General features: G+C 43.4%; 1 protein-coding gene across 1 annotated transcript in view; it reads left to right on the top strand.

Annotated features, from left to right (window-relative positions):
• The window catches only part of LOC115380742 (ryanodine receptor 3), a 115707-nt gene that overhangs the window by 53370 nt on the left and 38973 nt on the right, over positions 1-23364 (top strand). Inside the window, exons 22-41 of the mRNA XM_030081942.1 lie at positions 73-177; positions 2074-2177; positions 4484-4567; positions 5175-5334; positions 6242-6389; positions 6614-6816; positions 7610-7784; positions 8201-8409; positions 9002-9201; positions 9543-9609; positions 9706-9866; positions 10602-10767; positions 11721-11807; positions 12031-12257; positions 13254-14061; positions 14469-14669; positions 16995-17097; positions 17703-17837; positions 22387-22660; positions 23010-23124. Of these exons, the coding sequence (XP_029937802.1) occupies positions 73-177; positions 2074-2177; positions 4484-4567; positions 5175-5334; positions 6242-6389; positions 6614-6816; positions 7610-7784; positions 8201-8409; positions 9002-9201; positions 9543-9609; positions 9706-9866; positions 10602-10767; positions 11721-11807; positions 12031-12257; positions 13254-14061; positions 14469-14669; positions 16995-17097; positions 17703-17837; positions 22387-22660; positions 23010-23124 (3732 nt within the window). The remainder of the gene's footprint in view (positions 1-72; positions 178-2073; positions 2178-4483; positions 4568-5174; positions 5335-6241; positions 6390-6613; positions 6817-7609; positions 7785-8200; positions 8410-9001; positions 9202-9542; positions 9610-9705; positions 9867-10601; positions 10768-11720; positions 11808-12030; positions 12258-13253; positions 14062-14468; positions 14670-16994; positions 17098-17702; positions 17838-22386; positions 22661-23009; positions 23125-23364) is intronic.

Below are 23364 nucleotides of genomic sequence, written 5' to 3'. Positions count from 1 at the left end.
CCTTTAATAAAATTGTCCTATAAATTTTGTTATTAATTTTGTTGTTGTTTTCCTCTCTGTCTGTTTTCTCAGATTGTCATGCCTCCCCATTTGGAGAAGGTGCGGGACAAGTTGGCGGAGAACATACATGAACTGTGGGGCATGAACAAGATTGAGCTGGGGTGGTCTTACGGCAAGGTGAGAAATATAATAACCTTTTGTTTTTCTTCACACATGGAAAGTACTGCACCGATCACATGAATCATCTCTCTGGATCAAAAGATATAAAGCATAATCCATACATTTTCCCATGTCTGTGAAGAAATAAAACCTCACAACTGCACATTTTCCCTAAGGATTTTCAGTTTTTTTTTTTTTTTTTAAAAAGTGATCAGCTTGAAATACATTAGTCATTAGATTTAGAAGCGAAATTTAATCATCGGAAAAGCCTGTACATCATCTTGCTTTCTCTTTTATAATTTGCGGTTCAAACCAAAAAGAGGGTAAGTGGAAAGAAAAAATATTCCCATTCTCCATATTCTGTGCTTTTCATTCCTTCATTCCTTCCATTCATGTAGACGTTTCATTCTAGTTTGTTTGTAGGAGGCAGATTCATTGTGTCTGTGTTTTAGTATCAGTCATGAATTACAATGTATTGTTCCGCCCAAGGGCAGAACAGGGTGTTTTGGCTGTTCCGGCACAGCAATAAACCAAGAGGAAGGCCTGAATGTTGATTTTTTATTTTCTTCCATTTGAACAACAAAAAAAAAAAGTTCAATATTTTTTCTTTCTTTCTTTCTTCTTCTTCTTCTTCTTCTTCTTCTTCTTCTTCTTCTTCTTCTTCTTCTTCTTCTTCTTCTTCTTCTTCTTTTTTTTTTTTTAACACAGTGGATACAGGGTTCTATAGGTTTTTCCCTACAAAAGAGTCACTGATGTCTTTCTTGGTTTGTTGGATATTTGCCAGAAGATAAAGCCAAACTGACCTGTTTGCCCAGCTGCCCTTAAAAGAGCATACAAGTAACAATACAAGTAAAAAAATATGCAACACAGCTCTTATGTCTATAATACAAATAAATATAGGAAGTCATCCCTCTCCAGCATTCACACAGGCCTGCACCTGTTCTCAGCACCTGAACAGAGCCATTGATTTTGGATGAAAATAGAAGCCAGGATGTGACTCAGTTGTCTATTAAAACATATTTCTGAAAGTCTTGTTAGCTAAGGTCTCGAGACCTTGTTAGTTAAGGGTGACAGCAGCACAAACTGTGTGTCAAAACTTGTAGACAGGTCGCCCGAGTGCACATATTATTAGCTGCGGTAGTGGTTGTGGTATTCCACTGGAGCTGATTCTGTGGCCGGCTCATGTCATTCAGTCTGTGTTTATATGTATTAATTACGGTGACATTTTGATGAGGATGACGCGAAACAGAGGGAATACACTACTGGCAAACAAAGACAATAAAATAAACACAGTATCTCCTTTTATTTAGCTATGGTTGCATGGAAGCACCTCCTCCAGTTGTTGCTTATGCCACAAAATGCACAAATACATTTCTATAGGAGGAATTATCAGAGAAGAGAATTCCCCCAGAGTCCTTGTACTATTCACAAAAGAGCTGGCTGGTGTTCATTGGGCCCACACAAACAGCTGCATATCTGTACACAGCCCTGCATGTTTTCTTGGTAAACATACACCACTGCCATGTTACCTCCTCTGAGGAGCACGGCCAAAGGGATTATTTGGCATAAAGCGCAGTTGTCAAGAGAGGAATTACACCTCTCGCTTGGTATTCCGGTGGCACACCTCTCTATCTTCCCCAAGAAAACATGCTCCCTCGTCCCTCTTCTGCTTTCATAACATGTTCACTAGAGTAGAATGTCTTATCACTGCAACCAGTAGCACCCTGTATTTTAGACCACATCCCTTTCCCCTTGTTGGTTCACAATAACCTTGACTGTGCGTTGTAAGGCTGTGTACACCTTTCCATATAATGTACACATACCATAGAATTACTTTGAGACAGTGTTGGAGGCAGCAGAGGAAATTCGATATGTCTGAAATGTTATCTCTGTTGACTGTTCTTTTTCTCCTAGATAAGAGATGATAATAAGCGGCAGCATCCATGCCTGGTAGATTTCTCCAAGCTGCCCGAAACGGAAAAGAATTACAACCTACAGATGTCAACAGAAACCCTAAAGTATGTGCAGTGTTATGGGTGAATTGTCTCCACTCATACTTTATTTATTTGTTCATATATTTTCAAGGGAAGACAAAAGGAATCAGAGAGAAGCAGACAGATTCAGAAGAAACAGACCAAGAGAGACAAATTGATAGACTACTGCAAGAAATTTATATTTACAGTGTACCTCAACCAAGTAACAGTCTAAGGCCAGGCTCAGAGTTGGAAGCAGTGGTGGCTCCTGGCCAGAATTTTTGGTGAAGTAAAAGCAGCCTTAGCAGTGGATATGCAGGTGCAGGTGATTTATATCCCCATAATGACAATCATTTGTCAGGCATGCTTTTGACCTCCACCATCAGTCTTACTGGCTTGGCAGAGGAAACCTTTATTTTCATAAAAGCTGACATAATAAAGTAAAATAATAAAGTATTAATAATGTATCTGTGGGTTAAGCACATGCAAATGATGCTCGCTGACCCCGACTCCTGCACCCACTGTGTGGAGAAGCCCACTAAGAGAGGAACTGAAGTTGCCGCAGCCATCAAGGAGGATCCATGCTGGTCTAATGCACCTTCCAAGGCTAGTGCCAAGCCACCCCAAGCATCTGTTAGCTGGGGGGATATGATGGAAACTGAGTCCCCATCTGTTTCCCCTGATCTTTGATGGCTTTCTCACAGATGAGGGGAGAGACATGGGTGACAACCAGGTTGACAAAGCCCGGGTGGATCTTCTTAGAGAGGATGATGCAGAGGAATGTGCCATTCAAGGACATGAAGATGCCAAGCTTCCTGCCAACCAGTCCCAACTTTTGGTTTCAGGGACATAAATCTTTATGAAGTCTGTCAAAGGGCCATGGCCAGGATTGGTGTTCCTTAGCCGGCTGGACAGAGGACTGAAGGTGTGGAGAGGGATCTTTATGATGCAAAGACACTCCCTACTACACAAACCCAAGCTAAGAGGCTCCTACCCGCCGTACTGGCATGTATGAGGGTAATGACACGTTCATGGGTTAAGACAGTTGGTGTCATTACAGCGGGGGGCTGGTAACCTCAGGCCAATGAGGGAAACAGACATGGTGCTGTGTTGACAAAGCATCATCCATCCAACCTGATGGATAGGAAGAAAAGGTGTGCACCCCAGTGCGTTAGCCCACTTATTATGTCTGGGCTTGAGCATAAATTATCCCAACAGCCATTTGGGACGTTCTCACGTTGTAGACTATTTAGGCCTCCAGATAAAGTCATCTTGTCATGCCAATCTCACAGAGAGGAGAATAGAGTCATTCAGTCAGAGCCTAACTCGGCTCAAACAGAAATATGGGTGAGTTCAGAGTGTGCCACTGACTGCTGGGCCTGACCTCCTCCGTTGTGTTAGTGTAGCTGCTGGTGCTGCCTGTTATGAGGAAATATCAACAGTGGGTCACATCATTAAGGCTTTGCCCACATCACCATCTGTGTTGCACAGTGCAGGGTTCACCATCGTGTGTGTCAACTCTCCATCCATTGAGAGATCCGACTCTATTTGATCGGGTTACATTGTAAGGTGTAGTGTCTGAGAGGAAGGTACTTACTACTTAGGTACTTAGGTCATTACTGATGCGTCAGTAGGGGGCTGGGTTGTAACTGGGTTGTAAATGTCACTGGCAAGTGGCCTCTGCAGTTGCGTCAGGGTCACTTAAAGTATCTGGAGTTACTAACAGTATATCTAGCTGTGAAATATTTCCTTTCCCTCCTTGAGGACTGCCATGTCTTTGTAAAAATATCACAGCATGACCACAGTGGCTTACTTTAATTGTCAGGGCGGCACCAAATCTCTGTGGACATGTAGACTGGCACACCAGCAGTTGGTTCAGAGCAGCCAGCGGTTTCCATCCCTGAGAACACATTTTGTCCCTGTGAATATGTAAACGAGATGTGGTTTTGCTCTCCAGGAGCAACCCACCATACAAATAGAGACTCCATCCCCAAGAGGTGGAGCAGTTACAGACGACATATGGCAACGGTCTTTGCAAAGTAAATCTATGCCTCAGCAAGTTGGGCTTTCTCTCACACTTTAATCAGATTCTTCTGACTGGATGTTACTGCACCCTCCTTAGCACATTCATTGCAAGGGGGTATCAGTTTATAAAATTTGTGCTGGTGTTGGAGGGGCTGAGACCATCTCCATGCCATATATTGTCTGAACAGCAGGTCGGCTTGGGTAGTCACCTTGCAACTCAAGAGTAGTCTAGAAATTATATTAGTATGATCCTGAAGGATAGATGTTGCCAGATTGCAGCTGACATATAGTGAATTCACTAAGAGATGTGTTATTTTTCACTGCAGGACACTTCTAGCACTTGGCTGTCATGTAGTCCAGGTCAACCCCAATGCAGAGGACAACCTCAAAAAGATCAAACTCCCGAAGAAGTAAGTGTGCACTTTTCTACTTACACAATATGTCAGAACACTCTTTCTGCTCTGACGGAGCCAGTAATAGCAGCTCATTTCAGAGGGTTTCTCAGAGAGCTGTCAAGAGATAAAACATGTAATTTTGCCATCTGTTAAAAAATAGGAGAGACACAAGATTCATATTTAAAAGTGAATACTAGAAGTAAAGTAGCAGATAAAATACATAATATATAATCTAAGCAGTCTTGTAGTACAAAATAAAATATTCACAAGGCAAATAACCACCAGTTTGAGCAAAAGTTATATATATATATATATATATATATATATATATATATATATATATATATATATATATATTTTGTTTTAGCTTTTATTTTATTTATAATTTCTTAATCTATTTCTTGAGAATCATTCATTTCTGCTTTTTCCCTTAAAGCATTTTATCTTCTTATAACTTGATAAAGTTTAATAGTTAGCATGTGTATTATTAATTGACATAATAAACATTTATCCTCACTAGCTCCCTGATGTGGAAGAATAAAGTTATAAGTTATACATAAATACTTACTCTGAAATTAACTGATGAAAAATGAGGCATTATTTTTATCCTTTTCTCCTGTAGCTACATGATGTCAAATGGTTACAAGCCCACCCCTTTGGACCTGTCTGACATAAAACTGACTCAGAGTCAGGAGCTGCTGGTAGACAAGCTGGCGGAGAACGCCCACAATGTCTGGGCCAAGGACCGCATCAAACAAGGATGGACCTATGGCATACAGCAGGTACACCTACAGTACACTGTGACCAAAAGATGCTGCGACTATGGTGAAAAATCACCACCCTCAGAAAGCACCAGAAAAAGCTGAAGACAATAGCAGTTGTTAGTGAAAAATCCTCTCTGCATATTTTGTGAAGATAATGCAGCGAGTCCGTCTTTTTTCTTCTTTTCCATCTTTGCCACTCTTTTTTTTTCTGTGCACAGATTTCTCTCTTTCATGTTTCATAAATGTACTTCCCATACGTTGCAATGCCTAACCAGCACACATGTCAGACTAAAGGCTTAGAGACTTGGGCTTTATCTCATAAAGGGTAACAAGTCTCATTGTTCTTTTTATTATTTTGTCTAGAATGAAAATTGATTTAGAAAAGACAGACAAAGTAGCGCTATTGGCAACCAATTAGATGCTCAATACTGAGACTGACAGAACAATCGGAACAGACACCACGGCGACAGGACTGAGCCGACTCTGTTGACCAAGCCTAATTAGACAAATGATGAGTTTTACACAATTTGCATGTGTCTACCAACAACTTGAAATAAACTAAAAGAAAAAGAAATGAAGACATAATGTGGTATAGCACTTTGACAACAATGTGTCCCATAAACCCCTATCTATTACATAAACATAATGAAAAGGTATACTATTAATTTGGAATATTATAAAGTAGATTGGTAGATCACCAAAGAGGGAGTGGTTATAGTCTATATATTTAAATGGCTTTTTGGCTGTTAGGTGGGTATACTGTAAATTGCCAGAAAAGGCGATGGGTACATTGTGTATACTTGCATATACCCTCTACTGCACCTGTGGTTATTGGTAGTGGGGATTTGGGTAAATGTGGAGGTGTGTGTGCTGTGTGCATATGTGTGTACATTAAGTTTGGACCATCTGGCTCTCCTCCCTGCAGGATCTGAAGAGTAAGCGTAATCCACGCCTGGTCCCCTATGCTCTGCTGGATGAGCGCACCAAGAAATCCAACAGGGACAGCCTGCGGGAGGCTATCCGCACTCTGATTGGCTATGGATACAACATCGAACCCTCAGACCAGGAGGGCGGTAGGTTCACCCGTCAAAGTTCACAACCTTTCAAATGATTTGATAAAAACTTTGTGTAGTTTGTAAGAATGGGAAATAATGGGCTGATTTTTTTTTTTTTTTTATCCTTCATCTCTATATTTATTTGATCATTTGTATGTTTATGTCTCACTGAAATGCCTGAGCTTTAAATCTGTGTGCCTATTTAAATCTCCTAATTGCCTCTTGTGATGCTGCGGCTGTAGGACAAGTGGTGGAGCGTCTGAGCATCGATAAAATCCGCTTCTTCAGAGTAGAGAGGACATATGCAGTGAAGACTGGGAAATGGTACTTTGAATTTGAGGCAGTGACGGGAGGAGACATGAGAGTGGGCTGGGCTCGACCCGGCTGCAAACCAGATGTGGAGCTCGGCACGGATGAGCTGGCTTTTGTATTTGATGGATACAGGGTAAGCTCTCACTTTGCCTTCCCCTGTGAGGATTCCTGTTTATTGCAGCCAAAAATATCCAACTTCACATGTCATTTAAAGGAACAGTTCACACAAACCATTCAAATAGCCTCTGTGTGATTTGGCAAGGTTTCCAGTTGTGATCCTGCCACTCCAGTACAATTGGGCTAGATGGGCATTCGTTTGTGGAGGTTTAAGTCATCCAATTTACATCTAGAAAAACACAACAGCAACATCTTGTTCCAAAAACTATGAGACAGATGATACACAGCCCTTGAGGGTGAACAGTTTTGTTGCTAACTATTTCCTACCAAAGGCACCAGCAAACTGTAGGTCTAACTATCCGCCTCTGATTCATACTCACTGGGGACACACTGATGCAGTTTACTGGCGTTCTTTGGCAGAAAATGAAAAAACTCTCCATGAGGGTTGTGGATTATGTCAGCTGTCTGTGTCATTCGCACCGAATCAAACTATCTGGATGGAGAATCTGTGCCAGGAGTATGCAGAAAAATAGACATATTTTTTGAATTTTGAGTGGACTGATTCTTTAATTCAGTTAGTATTGAGTTAATTGACTTAATCTCTTTTTTAATAAATGAGGTCATTGGAGTTGGATCATTTTGCTTTTGATTTTCTTCAGACAAGTGTCATATTGATAGCATATTGAGAATAAGATTTTAACACTAAACAGGGCAAAATAAATCATTAAGGTGGACATTTTTTGCAGCGCACATGCTACATCTTTCCTGTGGTTCATATGTGCATGCATGTACACTCACCGTACATACAGGGCCATCGCTTGAACATGGGCAGCCGTTTGTTTGGGCGGAGCTGGCATGCTGGGGACGTGGTGGGCTGTATGATCAATATGGAGGACAAGTCCATGATATTCACCCTCAATGGAGAGATCCTCATCACCAACAAGGGCTCTGAACTCTGCTTCGCTGACTTTGAGACCGAGGATGGTGAGTAAAAGAGTGTGTGGTTGAGTTTGTGTGTGTGTGTCAGAGGCATATGAGCTGTACGTGGGTGCAGAGCTGATAACGTTCATGCAAATCGAAGGTCAAAGAGCGTGAGACTGATAAGGTGATTATAGAAAGAGCTCTTCCACATCTTAAAGTCATTTTTTTTTAAAATAAAGCCCTTACATGCAGAGCAGTGAGACTTAACCTGGAATGACCATGCTCAGGAAATAAGTGAAAAATAAATCACTCCCTGTTATGAAATCACCCTTATTTAACGTGACACGTGTAAATTGCCTCTTAGCAAATGCTGGATTGATTTTTCCTCCCTTCCTGCTGCGTGTGTGTTCTTAGAGCCTTCATTCTCTCTCCTCCTCCTCCTCCTCCTCCTCCTCCTCCTCACTCTCGCTGTCCTTCAGGGTTCATTCCGGTGTGCAGTTTAGGTCTGGCACAGGTGGGTCGCATGAATCTGGGGAAAGATGCCAGTACCTTTAAGTACTACACCATGTGTGGCCTTCAGGAAGGATTTGAGCCCTTCGCTGTCAACATGAACCGAGAGGTCACCATGTGGTTCAGCAAACGTCTCCCGACATTTGTCAATGTGCCGAAGGACCACAACCACATAGCAGTAAGAACAAACAGAAAGAAAAGTGTGGAAGCTGGATATGTACTGCATGTAACTGAAAAGCTGTTATGGGATAATTCAGCGAATGGTATGGAGTGATACTGGATTTTTGAGGCCAACATATTTGAGTAAAAAACCTCAAAAAACAATATCCATAAAAGCGCACATTTTTAGCAAGGAATCATCACATTTTGTAATCAAATAGTCATAATAAAGACGTGTTGAATGCGTAATATTTTACAGCCTAACAATAAACCTCTTAACTTCTTAACACAATATGCACCATCATCTGCTCAACTGTGATATGCTATGCTGCCAACTCATTGCTGCACAAAGTATTATAAACAGTGTAGTCTGCTGGAGAATTTAAGGACAATGCGGCTTTTAAATGATCTCATGTAAGTCTTTTTTGCATAACAGCCAACATATATATATGGGTACCCAAACGGCTGTCCAATAGCGGCCACCAATATGTTGGTTTAACCACTTGTTTGATGTTAACACACAGCGAAGCAGCAGAGAGCCACGCTGTTTTAGTACAGAATGACAAAATGGGCCAGGTGACGACTGAGGAGACGTGCTCCCTCCTTTGCAGGTAACCAGGATTGACGGCACCATCGACAGCCCCCCGTGTCTGAAAGTCACCCACAAGACATTTGGCACCCAGAACAGTAATGCTGACATGGTGTTCTGTCGCCTCAGCATGCCTGTTGAGTTCCACTCCTTCTTCAAGTCCAGTCCTGTCACAGACATGAACGGCGTGCAAGAGGAAGAGTCCCTCAAAGTCAAACACAGGTCCTGACTGCTCTGACAGCATTGTTTAGCAGCACTGTTTAGCTGCTGTCAAATCACTGAACATCACAGCTGCGGGTATTTTTTAATAACACAGTATTGCTATAATAAAGAAATATTCAAGAACACTTGTAATCAGTAATAATTAGTGTATCATTATTTCATTAAGTGGGTGTTATAACGGCTTTGAAGCCAATGAAGAGAACTGTGATGTGATTCCAGATAAAACAGTAGGATAGAGTTCAATATCCACTGAGTGATTTATACTTGAGTCATACACCTCATGATAAACACATGCTGAATATAGTCGCTGATATTATTACTTATGACCATGTTCTCAAAAGGTATCTCCTGAGATCTGTGAAGCACAGTGATGAAAGTAGAAGAGTGGACTACAGCAGCATCACCACGGTATCTAAAATAAAACTTGAGCGTCGTTTGATAGAAAACGTCATTAACTTGCTATTCTCTGTCTGTGTTGGCTAACTATTTCTCATGTCATTTTAGTATTACCACTCAGTGAGGATTTTTGCCGGTCAGGACCCTGCCAGTGTGTGGGTTGGCTGGGTGACCCCCGACTATCATTACTATAGCAACAACTTCAACCTCAGCAAGAACCGAACAGTGACGGTAACCCTTGGCGACGAGCGCGGACGGGTCCATGAGAGGTGAGGCCGTCATGGGGAAGCGGGGAGAAGTGACAGGCTTTGAGTATTATCTCTCCTCTCCTTGTATTATTCCTCTTCCCTTTTTAATCCGCCTATCTTTTTCTGTGGCACTATCGTCACGGCACTGTGAGCACCAGGATGCAAATTCAGGTCAGTCAGTCAGGATTGAGACTCTTGCTGAGATATCCCTGGTTGCTATCCAACTTCACCAAGTTTGAGAAAATAATTTTCTTCAAATTGCGTCTCTTGTTTAAAGGAAGTGTACGTTTAAAATGTAACCTTAACTAGAAACTGTCACACTCTAGCTGTGAATTTCGACGTAACCTCTACAATCCTCTTGTATTCAAAAGGAACTGCAGTACTCTGTCTTCGGCCACTGATGTTAATACCGAAGGAAAAATCACCATTGTGTTTTTGGGTGTTTTGTCTGCTAAGTTCTATGACATTTTGGTCACAATTCTTGGCATCCTCTCTTGGCATGGATAATGGAAGGCGTTTCCACTTTAACAGTGTTTTGAGATTTTTGTCCTTTGACCCCGTCCTTCCACTCGCCTCTCCCGAACCCTCTCTTTACCTTCCTCTCCCTCTCCTCTCTTTTTTCTTTTTTTAATTTAAAAATTGAAATGTATAGAAAATTTTCTCGTGCAGACCAGACTCTCCAGCGACTTCAAGCAAACAGCAAAACCAACCACAATATACTTAAACACTCACACAAACTCCTCTCCTCTCTGAAAGTGTGAAGAGGAGTAACTGCTACATGGTGTGGGCCGGCGATGTGTCCGGCACGGCTCACTCCACCGGCCGCAGCAACGTGGATCTGGAGATCGGCTGCCTGATAGACCTGGCAACCGGCCTGGTGGCCTTTACTGTCAACGGCAAGGAGATTTCCACGTCCTACCAGGTGCTGAACACACACACTGCCGTATTCTCAGAGAGCCAAATTTAAGACTTTTTAAGACGCAATGCTGCCTACAATTGATTTTTTAACATAATTTAAAACAAACAAAAACCACATAGAATGGCAAAATCAGATTGAACTTAGCCAATAATAAAAGTCCTGAAACTTCAAATGGGCAATAACAGGAATTGAACAGAAAACATAAATTGTAAATGTGTTGAGTAAAGCAGAAATGAAGCATAGTGTGCCAACTGTATTAATCCAAAAGTGAGCACGCAGCACAAAGAAGCCTCTGATAGTGAAAGCATAAGAACTCCCAACTATATTTAAGGCATTTTAACACTTTTTAAAACTTTAACTGTAGGTGATTTATTTCAAGCCTTTAACCCGTAGAAAGCCTGTTTGCAGGGTTATTTTTAGGCCTGTTTATGTTTTAATGTCCATTTTCATTCATTCGTCCATCGACCCGCCACATCACATCACATTCACACCCCAACTGTCCAGACTGTCTGTCCGTCTTTGTGTTGTCATCTTGACCTTGAGAGGAGCTGATCACCTTCATTCTCTCTAACAGAGAAGTGACGTCTGCATTGTTGAAGTTCAGGCTCGGTATCTGCCTGTTCAGATGTACTCTCTAAACCCAGAGAACCAAATCTCAAAGAACCGTTCGAAGGGTATAATCTTCTTATGTTCTCCCTCGCTGAAACACGGCAAGGCTCCACCGAGCTCTGAGTCATCCTGCCAGCCGACACTCTTTAGCACTCACACACACACACACACACACACACACACAAGCACACACACACACACTCCTGGAGCTCCATGACATAAGCACTTGCTTGCTTTTCCTGCTAAGCTGCTTTCTGCAAGTAATGGTATTTTCCTGCTGCTCAACCTTTTGATGTGCGCCTCCCATTTAGGCCCGTCATTAATGTGCTGCTCTTTTCTCTGACTAGGTGGAACCAAACACCAAGCTCTTCCCTGCTGTGTTTGTGCGTCCCACCAGCCCCAACCTGTTCCAGTTTGAGCTGACTAAAATAAAGGTACATTGCCCTAATTGGAATATCAAATACATCCCCCGTTGTATATATAATACATGCAATTTAATTACAATGTCCATGCTTTTCAAGAAACTGGCAACTTCTGTTTTTGGATACCTGCATGGCTACAGAATGTGATTAAATGAATACGTTAATGAAAAGATGAGGCCCGCTGGTCATTCACTCCATCCATCCATCCATCCTTGATTGGTTTCTTTCTCTCCAGAATGCCATGCCCCTGTCATCGGCCATCTTTAAGAGTGAACATAAGAACCCTGTTCCCCAGTGTCCGCCCCGTCTAGACGTCCAGACCATCAACGCGGTGCTGTGGAGCCGAATGCCCAACACGTTCCTCAAAGTGGAGACAGCCAGGGTCAGCGAGAGACACGGCTGGTTGGTCCAGTGTGTGGAGCCCCTGCAGATGCTGGCGGTGCACATACCTGAAGAAAACAGGTACTTTAGACGGTTTACATGTGCTCTTGCATGGCGTGTTTCACTTGATTTCATACATCAATGCACAAACAAGATACACCAGACTTCGGTCAAATGGTAAGTGCATAGTAGTAGTCTGGCCATCTGGCGTCCCGTGAGCTTTAGGGCTGGTGGAGAACTTTTTTTTTTTTTTTTTCCTTTTTAACATCAATACAATCTTGATTTTGTGTGACTAGCCTCTTCCAATATTCCAAATAAGGAGAGTGTAGTAGCATCCCAATCATACTGGCCAAATAAAAATAACATGTGTCATCCAGCCAGCAACCCCACAGTCTCAGGTGCATTTGGCTGTGACACAGTGAAGTGGGAAATGTCATTGCAAAAGCTGAGATAATAGAGGTGCAAAAGGTACAGCAGAAAAGCCAAGACAGATTAAAAAAAAAAAAAAAAACATCTCTTGAGACTGATCTGCAGCGAAATGCAGAAAAACTCTGCTCAGTGCCTCGACTGCCACAACTAGTCCTGCCAAAGAGGTTGTGAGGAGGATTACACAGCGGCAGCCTCTACACAGGTTTAGTTTACAGGGGTTTACATGCCTCAGCCTAGCAGCCCTGCCCCTGGCACAAGCTGCCAAAAGGACAGAGCTGCCAAAGTGGCATGTGAGACATTTCAATAGATAAGAAGAAGACTGTTGGTTTAGTTGGTAACCCTAACTAACAGTTTGTCTCGATAGAAACATCAAAAACAGCAAAAATGTTGGACTCTTGAATGCTGATGGATTATTGGACGTGTCTTTAGACCTCATTTCTAGATCTCATTTCATTGCTGCTGTAGTATTGCCATGAAAAAAGTATAGAACTGCAAGGAGTCAGTAGAACACAGTGGATTTATCTTCTCTACAGTGTTTCTAAACTGTGGATCAGATAGTGTCAAATATGTTGTCATCCACAAATACTTTCCTGTGATTGTCGAAACCCATTGTGATGTTGGCATATGCTCACTCCCTTCTTTCCGTAGGTGTGTAGACATCATGGAGCTCTCGGAGCAGGAGGACATGAGGAAGTTCCACTACCACACCTTGAAGCTCTACTGCGCCCTCTGTGCGCTGGGCAACACCCGTGTGGCCCACGCCCTCTGCAGCCACCTGGACCAATCACAGCTCTTATACACCATCGACAACCAGTACCTGTCAGGCATGCTGCGCGAGGGTTTCTACAATGTGTTGATCAGCATCCACCTGGAGACGGCCAAAGAGGCGCGACTTATGATGAACAACGAGTTCATCATCCCCATCACGCCCGAGACGCGTTCCATCCACCTGTTCTCGGATGCCTCCAAAAAGCACCTGCCGCCGGGGGTGGGGCTTAGCACGTCCCTAAAACCCCGCCTCAACTTTACTCCACCCTGTTTTATCACCAGCAAACGGGAGCAACACCTGTATAGTCCCCAGATGCCACTGGACGCACTAAAGGAGAAAGCGATTTCAATGTTGACGGAGGCCGTTCAAGGTGGTGGGCACCATATCCGGGATCCCGTCGGAGGAAGCGTGGAGTACCAGTTTGTGCCAATTTTGAAGCTCATTAGCACCTTGCTTACCATGGGCGTCCTAGGCAGTGAAGACGTGCATAAGATTTTACTGCTCATAGACCCCAATGTGTTTGGAGAGACACGGAGTGATGCAGCCGCTGAGGGTACAGAGAAGGAAGGACTGACGGGGGCGGAGGAGAAGGCGGTGGAGGCTGGAGAGGAGGAGGCGGCCAAGGACTTTAAACAGCCAATGAAAGGACTGCTGGAGAAGAGGCTACCTGAGCCTGTAAAGCGACAGGTAACGTGCACACAACAACAGCTGACATGTGTTCAACCATAATGTAAACCTCTAAAGGTGTATTGCTAATATCAGTGATCATCTTTGTTTAGCACTGCTGTTTCACTGCCATAGAATAAGACTACTTTCACCTGTGCTCTCAATCACATCCTCGGCAACAGCTTGACTGTTATGGATCCATTCAGAAATCAGTCAAACATGAAATTGCTCTGCCTCATATTGTACCAACGACATCGGCTAAAAATGGCACTTTAATAAGTGACATAATGTAAAGTGACGAGGCTCCGTGCGTGTGTTCTGAGCAGATGTAGCCTTGCAGGTGTGTACGTGCATGAATACCTCTGTGTCGCTGAGAAGTATTTCTGCTTGTGCATTTGGCCCGTCTCCTCCCTCTGTCTGTTCCCCAGATGTGTGAGCTGCTTCACTATTTCTGCGACTGCGAGCTGAAGCATCGCATCGAGGCCATCGTGTCCTTCTCCGACAGCTTCGTCTCCAAGCTGCAGTACAACCAGAAGTTTCGCTACAATGAGCTCATGCTGGCCCTCAACATGTCTGCCGCCGTGACCGCCAAGAAGACCAAGGAGTTCCGCTCGCCTCCTCAAGAACAGGTCAGTGAAGCCCAGATCTGCTGCAAGGCCCGATGGGAAGGATAGGACCAACTTAGAGAAACCACCACGTAACTAAAAACTCTGTCTCACATCCTAGCAGCGTATATATGTGTCAGCAACCATAGTGTCCTTGAGTAAGACACTGAGTAATTGCTCACATTTTTAAGTTGCTTTGTACAAGAGGATCAGCTAATTGCCTAAATGTAAAATAAATCGAAACTGTCTCAGCAAGTAGAGTACACACAGGTGCTCACCAGACTGAGGGGCAACATTAAATTCTGATACAACTCGGATGAAATTAGCCAATGTGAAAACATGCTGTTTAAAGCTGATAAGAATTACATAATGGGCTATTTAGTGTTTCTGAAGAATTACAGTGTTAGAGAGACACAAATTAACAGTTTTTCTGGCCAATGATACATGCAGCAAAGTAATGGGGGACAGCAAACAGAGACAGAAAAGAAGTGAGGGTCAGCAAGATAGACTCCTGCAAGGGTTTGTGTGTTTGAGTGCACACCGCTTCAGTGTAACACACACACAGCACTGCTATCATGCATGCTTGGAGCTGCACTACTTGTTTTTATGCAAGTGCAGTAAGTGTCCACATATAGGTAGTTGCCTTTCCCATCCCTCAAATTCCCCATTGGTTTTGTATCATTGATATCTCTCATTTGTGGAGTGTACAGTGGTCTCTCGTTAATCGCGGGAGTTACGTTCTAAAAATAACCCGCAACAGGCGAAATCCGCGAAGTAGTCAGCTTTATTTTTTACAATTATTCTAGATGTTTTAAGGCTGTAAAACCCCTCACTACACACTTTATACACTTTTCTCAGACAGGCATTAGCATTTTCTCACTTTTCTCTCTTGTTTAAACACTCTCAAAGTTCAAACCTTCGTAGAAAAATAAGTCCAGTATAATAGAATGAACGCATTCTGTACTGTACAGGAGACACGGCACGGAGGAGATTGATTGACAGTGGTCTATAGTCCCTTAGCCAATCAGGACGCAGAGCACAATGCACGGGCTCTCCCTTAGCCAATCAGGACGCAGAACACAATGCACTGTACAAAAAAAAAAAAAAAAAAAAAAGCATCCAAAATTGCACTAAAAAAAAATCCGCGAAACTGCGAGGTCGCGAAATGTGAACCGCGTTATAGCGAGGGACAACTGTACAGCAGAGCTCCGTTACTCCGGGGTGAATCAGAGTGGGTCCTCGCTCCGAGTGCTCCCCTCTTTGCGTGTGCATGTGTGTGTCGAACAGAGCCTCGAGGCTGTGTGAATTCATCCTGCATGTCCGTGATGGTGTCACTGCTTCAGTGACAGTGCACACGCAAGACCTAAACATACTTTGCTCGTTCCAAATCCGCCAACAGCTGCAGACTTGTACAGGTCACGTGCATGCGCTTTCATTCATGCCACAATTTAGGGTATGAGTTGGTCTGGCATTCCATGTAAACATATTTCCCAATCTAATGTGTGTACAGTGTGTGTGTGTGTGTGTGTGTGTGCGCATGAGAGAGAGAGAGAGAGAGTGAGAGAAAGAGAGAGAGAGAGAGAGGGTATGTGTGTGTGTGCATATGTGCACATGCTTCCAAAAATAATAATTATTCATTGTTAGGAATCTAGATTAATCTAGATTACATCTTTTGCAGCTGAAAGTGTATTTGCCCATAAACAGCGATCTACATCTCATAAAAAATTCATTTTGCTTTGGCACAAACAGTCACCTTGCCCTCTCGCCCCTGCATGCTGTGTTTGTGTGTGTGTGTGTGTGTGTGTGTGTGAGTCTGTAATAATCGCCCTCTCCTGTCAGGAACACATCTGGAGCATGCACAGTCGGCGTGTTTGCAATGCAGACAGCCCACATGGTCACACATTTTGGGCTGCATGTGGATGTCTGCATCGGGGTCTGCGCAGAACCTCGTGAACAGGGGCGACATTTATGCCCTGTGGACGAAGGCAGACCCTCGCAGACACGAGGATATGCAAAATATGAATTGGCCTTTAGATGTGTACACCCACTCACACACACACACACACACACACACTTAACAGCCCCTCAGGGTCACAGCTGGAGATGGAGCTGGCCACTTCACACCTACTTTAATGAGTTGTCATGGTGTCCTTCAGCCGGCGAGGACCTGGGGAGATTTAGCCACTTAAGGTGTTTCTCTCTCAGTCCTGAACGATGAGATCGCACAACGTTCAGATGGCTTTTGAAACCGAGGAAGGAAAGCCTTGTCGGTCATGAAGCTAAATCAGTGACAGTAAAAAGGATTGTTAGATTTATTTATGTATGTTTTTTGTTGTGTTCACATGCCAGATCAACATGCTGCTGAACTTCAGTATGGGCGAGGACTGTCCCTGTCCACAAGACATCCAGGAGGAGCTCTACGACTTCCACAATGAGCTGCGGCTCCACTGCGGTGAGATGAGCGGCATGCCAAATAAAATTACTTTATGAGGTGCTGCGTTGGCCATATTTATATTGCAATGTGACATGCAACACAACTGGGAATCTTAAAGGAATCATGAATGTGGCAATTTTCTGTTGTTCTGTCAGTTGTATGATATAACTTGGTTCAGTATATCCATGTGCATTTCCTCCCTGTTTCTTGAGCTGCTGCTGTGTCAATAGCCACTGAATTGTGCCAATCTCTATTTTGTTTTTAACTCAGACAGCCTCTTTCCCTCACTGCCTCTCTTTCTGTCTCTCAGTAGAGGTGTTATAGTTCAGTGCCTCTCGCATCACGCTGACATCTCGATGTTTTGATAAATAATTGAATCACCCGGCCCTCCAGGGCGCCACCAATCTAATGACTTTCTCAACTCCGCCGCACAGCGCTGCCCTGTCATGGCACCCTCCACACGGAGGGAACAATAAAATAAGACACGCCATTGCCAAGACAGAGTCGATGATACACATCACACGCATGACATGGCTAACCCCACAGGAAGCTACGCTCGTCAAAGACTGAGATATTGCCTTTAATGTGGTTTGCCCTGTATATGTGGTTGTATGTGTGTGTAGGAATCCCTATGGAGGAAGATGAAGAGGAGCAAGATACATCTATTAAAGGTCGCCTCCTCACCCTTGTTTACAAGATCAAAGGCCAGCCTCAGAAAACAGAGAAGGAGCCCACTGAGGAGGAACAAGCTGCACCCTGTAAGGATATCACTGTTTTTGTTCTATTAATTAACAAGAGGACTGATACTGTCATTTCACTGAGAATCAAAATGGCATACTTATATTAACTGGGCCCCAGAGTGGTGCAGTGAGCAGTGAGACTGCCCCTCAGCTAGAGGACAAGAAAGAGGGTCTCCCAATTAGAGCCAATAAATTAACACATTACTCCTATTAATTCTTGTTAATCTGGCCTGTGGCTCTCCATTATTTCTATAACTGGCTTTACAACAAAATGCTGCTTTCTCTCTTTATACCACAAGCAACACGTCTTGTTATCCAGTTACTGTTCACTTTTATGTTCCTTGTTTTTTTTACCTTTCTGTTTACCAGCTCTCAGTCTCTGTAGTCGGCTCAGAGGGAGGGGAGAGCTGAAAGGAGCAGGGTGCTGCTGTGTTGCAGCAGGAGCGCTCACAATCCTGCTTCTATTTGTCTGCCAATGTGTGGCCTCAGACGCCGGGTGACAGTCATTTCCATTTCAATTTCTTTTCAATTGCATTATGGTAATGTGGGCCCGCTGGAGGAGAGGCTCCAGAATGAAGAGCATCTTCCACCAGCCACTCTGTGAGAGGAGGGAGAAGCTCGGGGGATAAAACCAAAGATTCTTCACCCGATTAAACACACACATGCACAGGCATGCATACCTAGGCCTGAGAACAAAACCACTTTTACTCACTACACTCAGCACATCAATCCAGAACTAGTTGTATCTCATCTTTATCAAGTGTGATGGAATGTGAGAGGGCTCCACTCAAGCCTCTGATTACAAAACAAATTCATCTGGATCAAACTAGGGACAATTCCTCCCTGTTCTCTTGACCTAGAGTATTTTTATTACAGGAATTTATCTTTAATATATATATATATGACAAGAGAATGTCTTTTTTGACTTTATAGGAAGAAATAATGTACAACAGACATGTTTTCAACATTACCCTAGAAAATTATTCTGAAAATCTGTTTCAAGTCTCGCAGTTTCCAGACAGAGGCGTCGAGACATCTCCGTCTATTCTTACAAGTGCTGCTGGCAACAAGAAGTTGCCAAATTGCAGACAAGTAAATTTTGGCTGAAATATGTGCTAGTGACTGCAGACGCTGAAAGGCAATCTCTCCATGGGGATTTGGTTTGACCCTGACGTAGAGCACATAAGACCGCTGCATCGATCTCCAGGGAGCGAGGCAAGTGCATTCCTCCCTAAGAGACTGCTCTGGGTGGTGGCGGTGCGCTTTGCTGTGAAGTCTGATTGATGAGCAGGCCGGTCTGCGGTGGCAGCTACAGTTCAGCAGCATCACATCTACTTCTGTTGCAGCCGCGGGCGTCCGACAATCAGAGAGGGGACTGGAATCGCGGATAAGATGAAATTTCGTTGGGTGAATTCGCTCATCTGCTGTATTATAGGTCCTCGCTTTCAATCAGCTTTTTGTTCATCGCGGCTTGCACTATGTAGATCGCATCTCTCATTCAGCTGGCTTGAAGTCCTGATACACGGCTATTATGAGGAAATCACCAGGCACTTGCCAGATCTGCCTAAGTGTGTATAAGGACTTCCAAGCTAATTGTATCAGAGGTGCTTTCCTTATAAAATGAGTTGTGCCTCAGACATTTACCTCAGAGAAGTAAGATACAATGTAATTATCTATTTGTACATTAGTGTTGCATCTTAATATGAAAGCCATTATTTTATTTAGTTTATTTCTAGTTGGAAATTTTATTCATCCTCAACAAGGGTGTCCAAATACGAATGGGTATGGTGAGATTCTGGCCCCATCTTTCTTGTCTGTCACCCTCACCGCTCAGGAAGGCTGTGTGAAATAAAGGGGTTTCAATTAGATTTAGGTGACCTTTTATTAGCCCACTCCGCCATCTGTTTCTCGTGCTCCGTGTTGGTTAATTGTTTCACTGTGAGACAGCCGGTGGCCAACATCAAAGTGCCGTTCAGTGCAGCTGAACAGGGCTGAAGATCTGCTAGGAGATGGCAGCGTGGCCAAGGGTGTGTGGAAGACATGATGTACTCTGCTCTGTGATTCCTGGCTGTAACTTATCCTCCTGCATCCCAACATCCCTGAACACGCAGCAGGCGCCGTAGCCTTCCCTGAGAGTCGCTCGAGTACAAGGAGAGGAGCAATACTTTTCCAGCCTCCTCTGATAAATGTTTTGTGACATGATGTCTTGCCTTGAGCAAATGTGTGTGTGTGTGTGTGTGTGTAGCAATGTGATATAGCACATAGCCTTACCATAAAAACCACTGGGCTCCATCAGTGTAACTCTAGAGAGGCCAGATTTGTTTGTTTGGGTGTAGCGGGGGGAAAAGTGCTTGGGGGCTGTATTCAAGAGAGAGGGAACAAGCGAGTGTGTATGATAGTGTGACAGAATGAGAGTCAGGTGTTATGAGCCATGTAGCTGAAAGGGAGGAGTGTTGTTTCTTATTTCAGAGCAAGCCGGTCTCTCTGCCCCCCCTCTGATACCCATGCAAGTCTCAGCTGCAGGATTGCTTACCGCTGACTGTGACATTCTACCGGCTCCACACCCATCGCCAAACACACACACACACACACACACAAACACACACACACACATACTTTGGTAAACTCAGTTTGCATGATTGGCAGCCTGATGTCAAATACTCATTGGAATACCAATCAATTCCATCAGCAAGACAGACGTTGGGCCTTTCACCAACACAATCACCTAATTGCGATACTTTTAAGTCAATGGTAAAATCAATTGTATGTAAATGGCTCCATCCTCCATGACACTGAATTGTTTAATTGACGTCTCTCTCCCCTCTCTATTCGCAGAGCAGACACATGGGTATAAGCACACACACTCAAACACACCCACACGCAGCGAGGGTCCTATTGATCCAGCTTTAATGAAGCCTTAAGGGTAACCCACATACGAGCTGTCCAAACAAATGTCTCCGTTTAACCACAGAAGCAGAATATTGTACGGTACTATTAATACTGCGTACACCTCCTGTCTCTTTCTCTTTACATAACATGGCTTCCTTTACACCCCCCCACCCTACCACCACCCCCCACCCCCCTTCCGAAAGCGTGCAAGTGCCTTTTTTGTGAATGAGCTCACAAAGTGTGTGTGTTTTCCTTTGCGGAGAACAGAAGAAAACGACTCTGACATTGTGCGCACACGACTGATTAGCTCTTCTTCGGAGAGGGAGACTTTCACAGGGGGCTGATTCACAAGCGTAGCTCTTTTAGCTTGACTGAAGCCACGTTAAAGACTCTGAGGGATCTGTCTTTCTTGTCCTGTGCCAGTTTTTGGGAATGCTGCCTTTAAATTCTACTTTTTTTTTTTTTCTTTGGTGCTAAAGCTTGGGTTGTGCTTGTTAAAAACGGGAGCGCCTAGTTGAGTGGAGGCCTTTTAACATCAGTCTCATAGAGATTTGTGTGTGTGTGGGTGCAGTGTGAACCAGAGAGTTTAAAGAGTGTAACTGTCTGTTGGTGTGACCTCAGTAGACTAAGAGAAGGTTGCATTCTCCTCTTAAAACAAAATAACATATATTAATGTTCATAAAGAAATGCCAGAAGCAATTCATTGTCAAACAAAGTCTGCTACTACCATTTCAGCTGGTAAGTCATATCTCGCTTAGGCCTGCTGTAGATAATTCGACTAACCTGTATTTCAAATACTCATGTACAGTATTATTTCTTTTTTCATGCTCCTTTATTATATTCTTTAAGTTTGCTGCAGTAATATACTGTGATGCTCATTATCTGTGAAGGTGTGGGAGGTGACTGTAATATAACAGTCATTAGGTAGTGATGTAAGTTTCATCATATCTCTGAATGTGATGTAGGAGGTGATTGGCCCCTTGCCAGGAGTCATCAGCCTAAAATAAATGACCTTTGGCATTAAACAACTATTGCATAATGGGCATCATCATCATGCATAGGAGCACCTTATATCACAGCATCCTTATACAGTCAGACCGGCACATCTCTCCATGCTAGGACTCAAACTAAACTTTTGCCTGGGTGTTTTGGGTCTGTACTTCCCTTGCCTGTCAAACCATAGATTGTTACAGAAAGCCAAATAATTTTGTTAAGGATGATTAGCAATCAAGAAAGGCAAACAATGCATTAAGGGAGTTTCTAACACCCCCTTATTTCTGTTAGTCTTAAAATTAGCATAGGGTTTTTTCCTCAGTTGTGAAATTGTTATAAGAAAATATGACAAACTACATTCAGCCCTCAAGGCAGAGGGATTGCAAGTGCTGCACAGAAACTGTAAGATAATTAATGCACAATACACAGTGATAGTCAATGTTGATGTGAGCACCAGCATTATATTATCCGTTCAGTGTTGTATCCAGAACAGATCTTTTTGATGACTTCTGTGGTCCATTTATTATTACATTTATTTATGCTGGCAATCTCAAAACCACAAACCGTTCTCCCATAGTGAGGCCTGAAATGAAAGCAAAGAAAGAGAAATACCAAGTTTAACAATGCAAGGTTTCAGTTCAATAAAGAGTTACATGCGATTCATGTTTATCCTGCCTCCCGACAGCCAACCTGAAGGAGCTGATCTCTCAGACGATGGTGAGCTGGGCCCAGGAGTGTCACATCCAGGACCCGCAGCTGGTGAGGAAGATGTTCAGCCTGCTGAGGAGGCAGTATGATAGTATTGGGGAGCTGCTGCGGGCCATGAGGAAGAGCTACACCATCAGCGCTGCCTCGGTCCAGGACACTATCAACCTCCTGGCCTCTCTGGGTCAGATCAGATCTCTGCTGTCTGTCCGCATGGGGAAGGAGGAGGAGAAGCTTATGATTGATGGACTCGGGTAGGTCAAGGTCAAGTTTTTTTTTTTTTTTTTTTATGTAAAATACACCAAGATTATGGGCTCGTCTCCACTGCAATTCATTAGTGTGCAAAAGCCTCATATCTTTATTTTGCTTTTTTGAACTTTTGATTGATATGTGGCATTGTGTCAAACACACAGATGATGTTAATATAGGCATTGCTAGACAACCTGGCCATTTTTTCTTAATTGGAGGTGACAAAATTAAAATGGAAGTGCCCAAATTCACCTCTAGTTTTAGTGTCCTTGTTCTTGGTTGATGCAGTGTTTTAGAGTGCACTTTTTTGTGACTTTATAATTATGTGGTATATTTGTTTGTCCTCCCATCCAGTGACATCATGAACAACAAAGTGTTCTACCAGCACCCCAACCTGATGAGAGTGCTGGGCATGCATGAGACCGTCATGGAGGTCATGGTCAACGTGCTGGGAGGGGACAAGTCACAGGTACTACAACCTCCATCCATATAGACATCACTGCTCACACTGGGCTTCAAAACAGCCTTGACCTTATTTGGCTCTTATGGTTAATCGGTGGTTTTAAAGGATCAGTTCACCCAAAATGCAAAAAAGCTATTTGGAATATAGGATAGATACAGTGTTGTTTCTTTCTTTCTGTGTGTGGGCTGTTCCTGTCAGGATATGTTTTAAAGTAAGATGCTACCTCACCTGAGATGATATCTCATT

Source organism: Myripristis murdjan, chromosome 22 (genome assembly GCF_902150065.1).
Source record: "Myripristis murdjan chromosome 22, fMyrMur1.1, whole genome shotgun sequence".
NCBI lineage: Eukaryota > Metazoa > Chordata > Actinopteri > Holocentriformes > Holocentridae > Myripristis > Myripristis murdjan.
The sequence above is the reverse complement of the archived record's forward strand: the minus strand, read 5'-3'. Positions and strand labels throughout refer to the sequence as shown.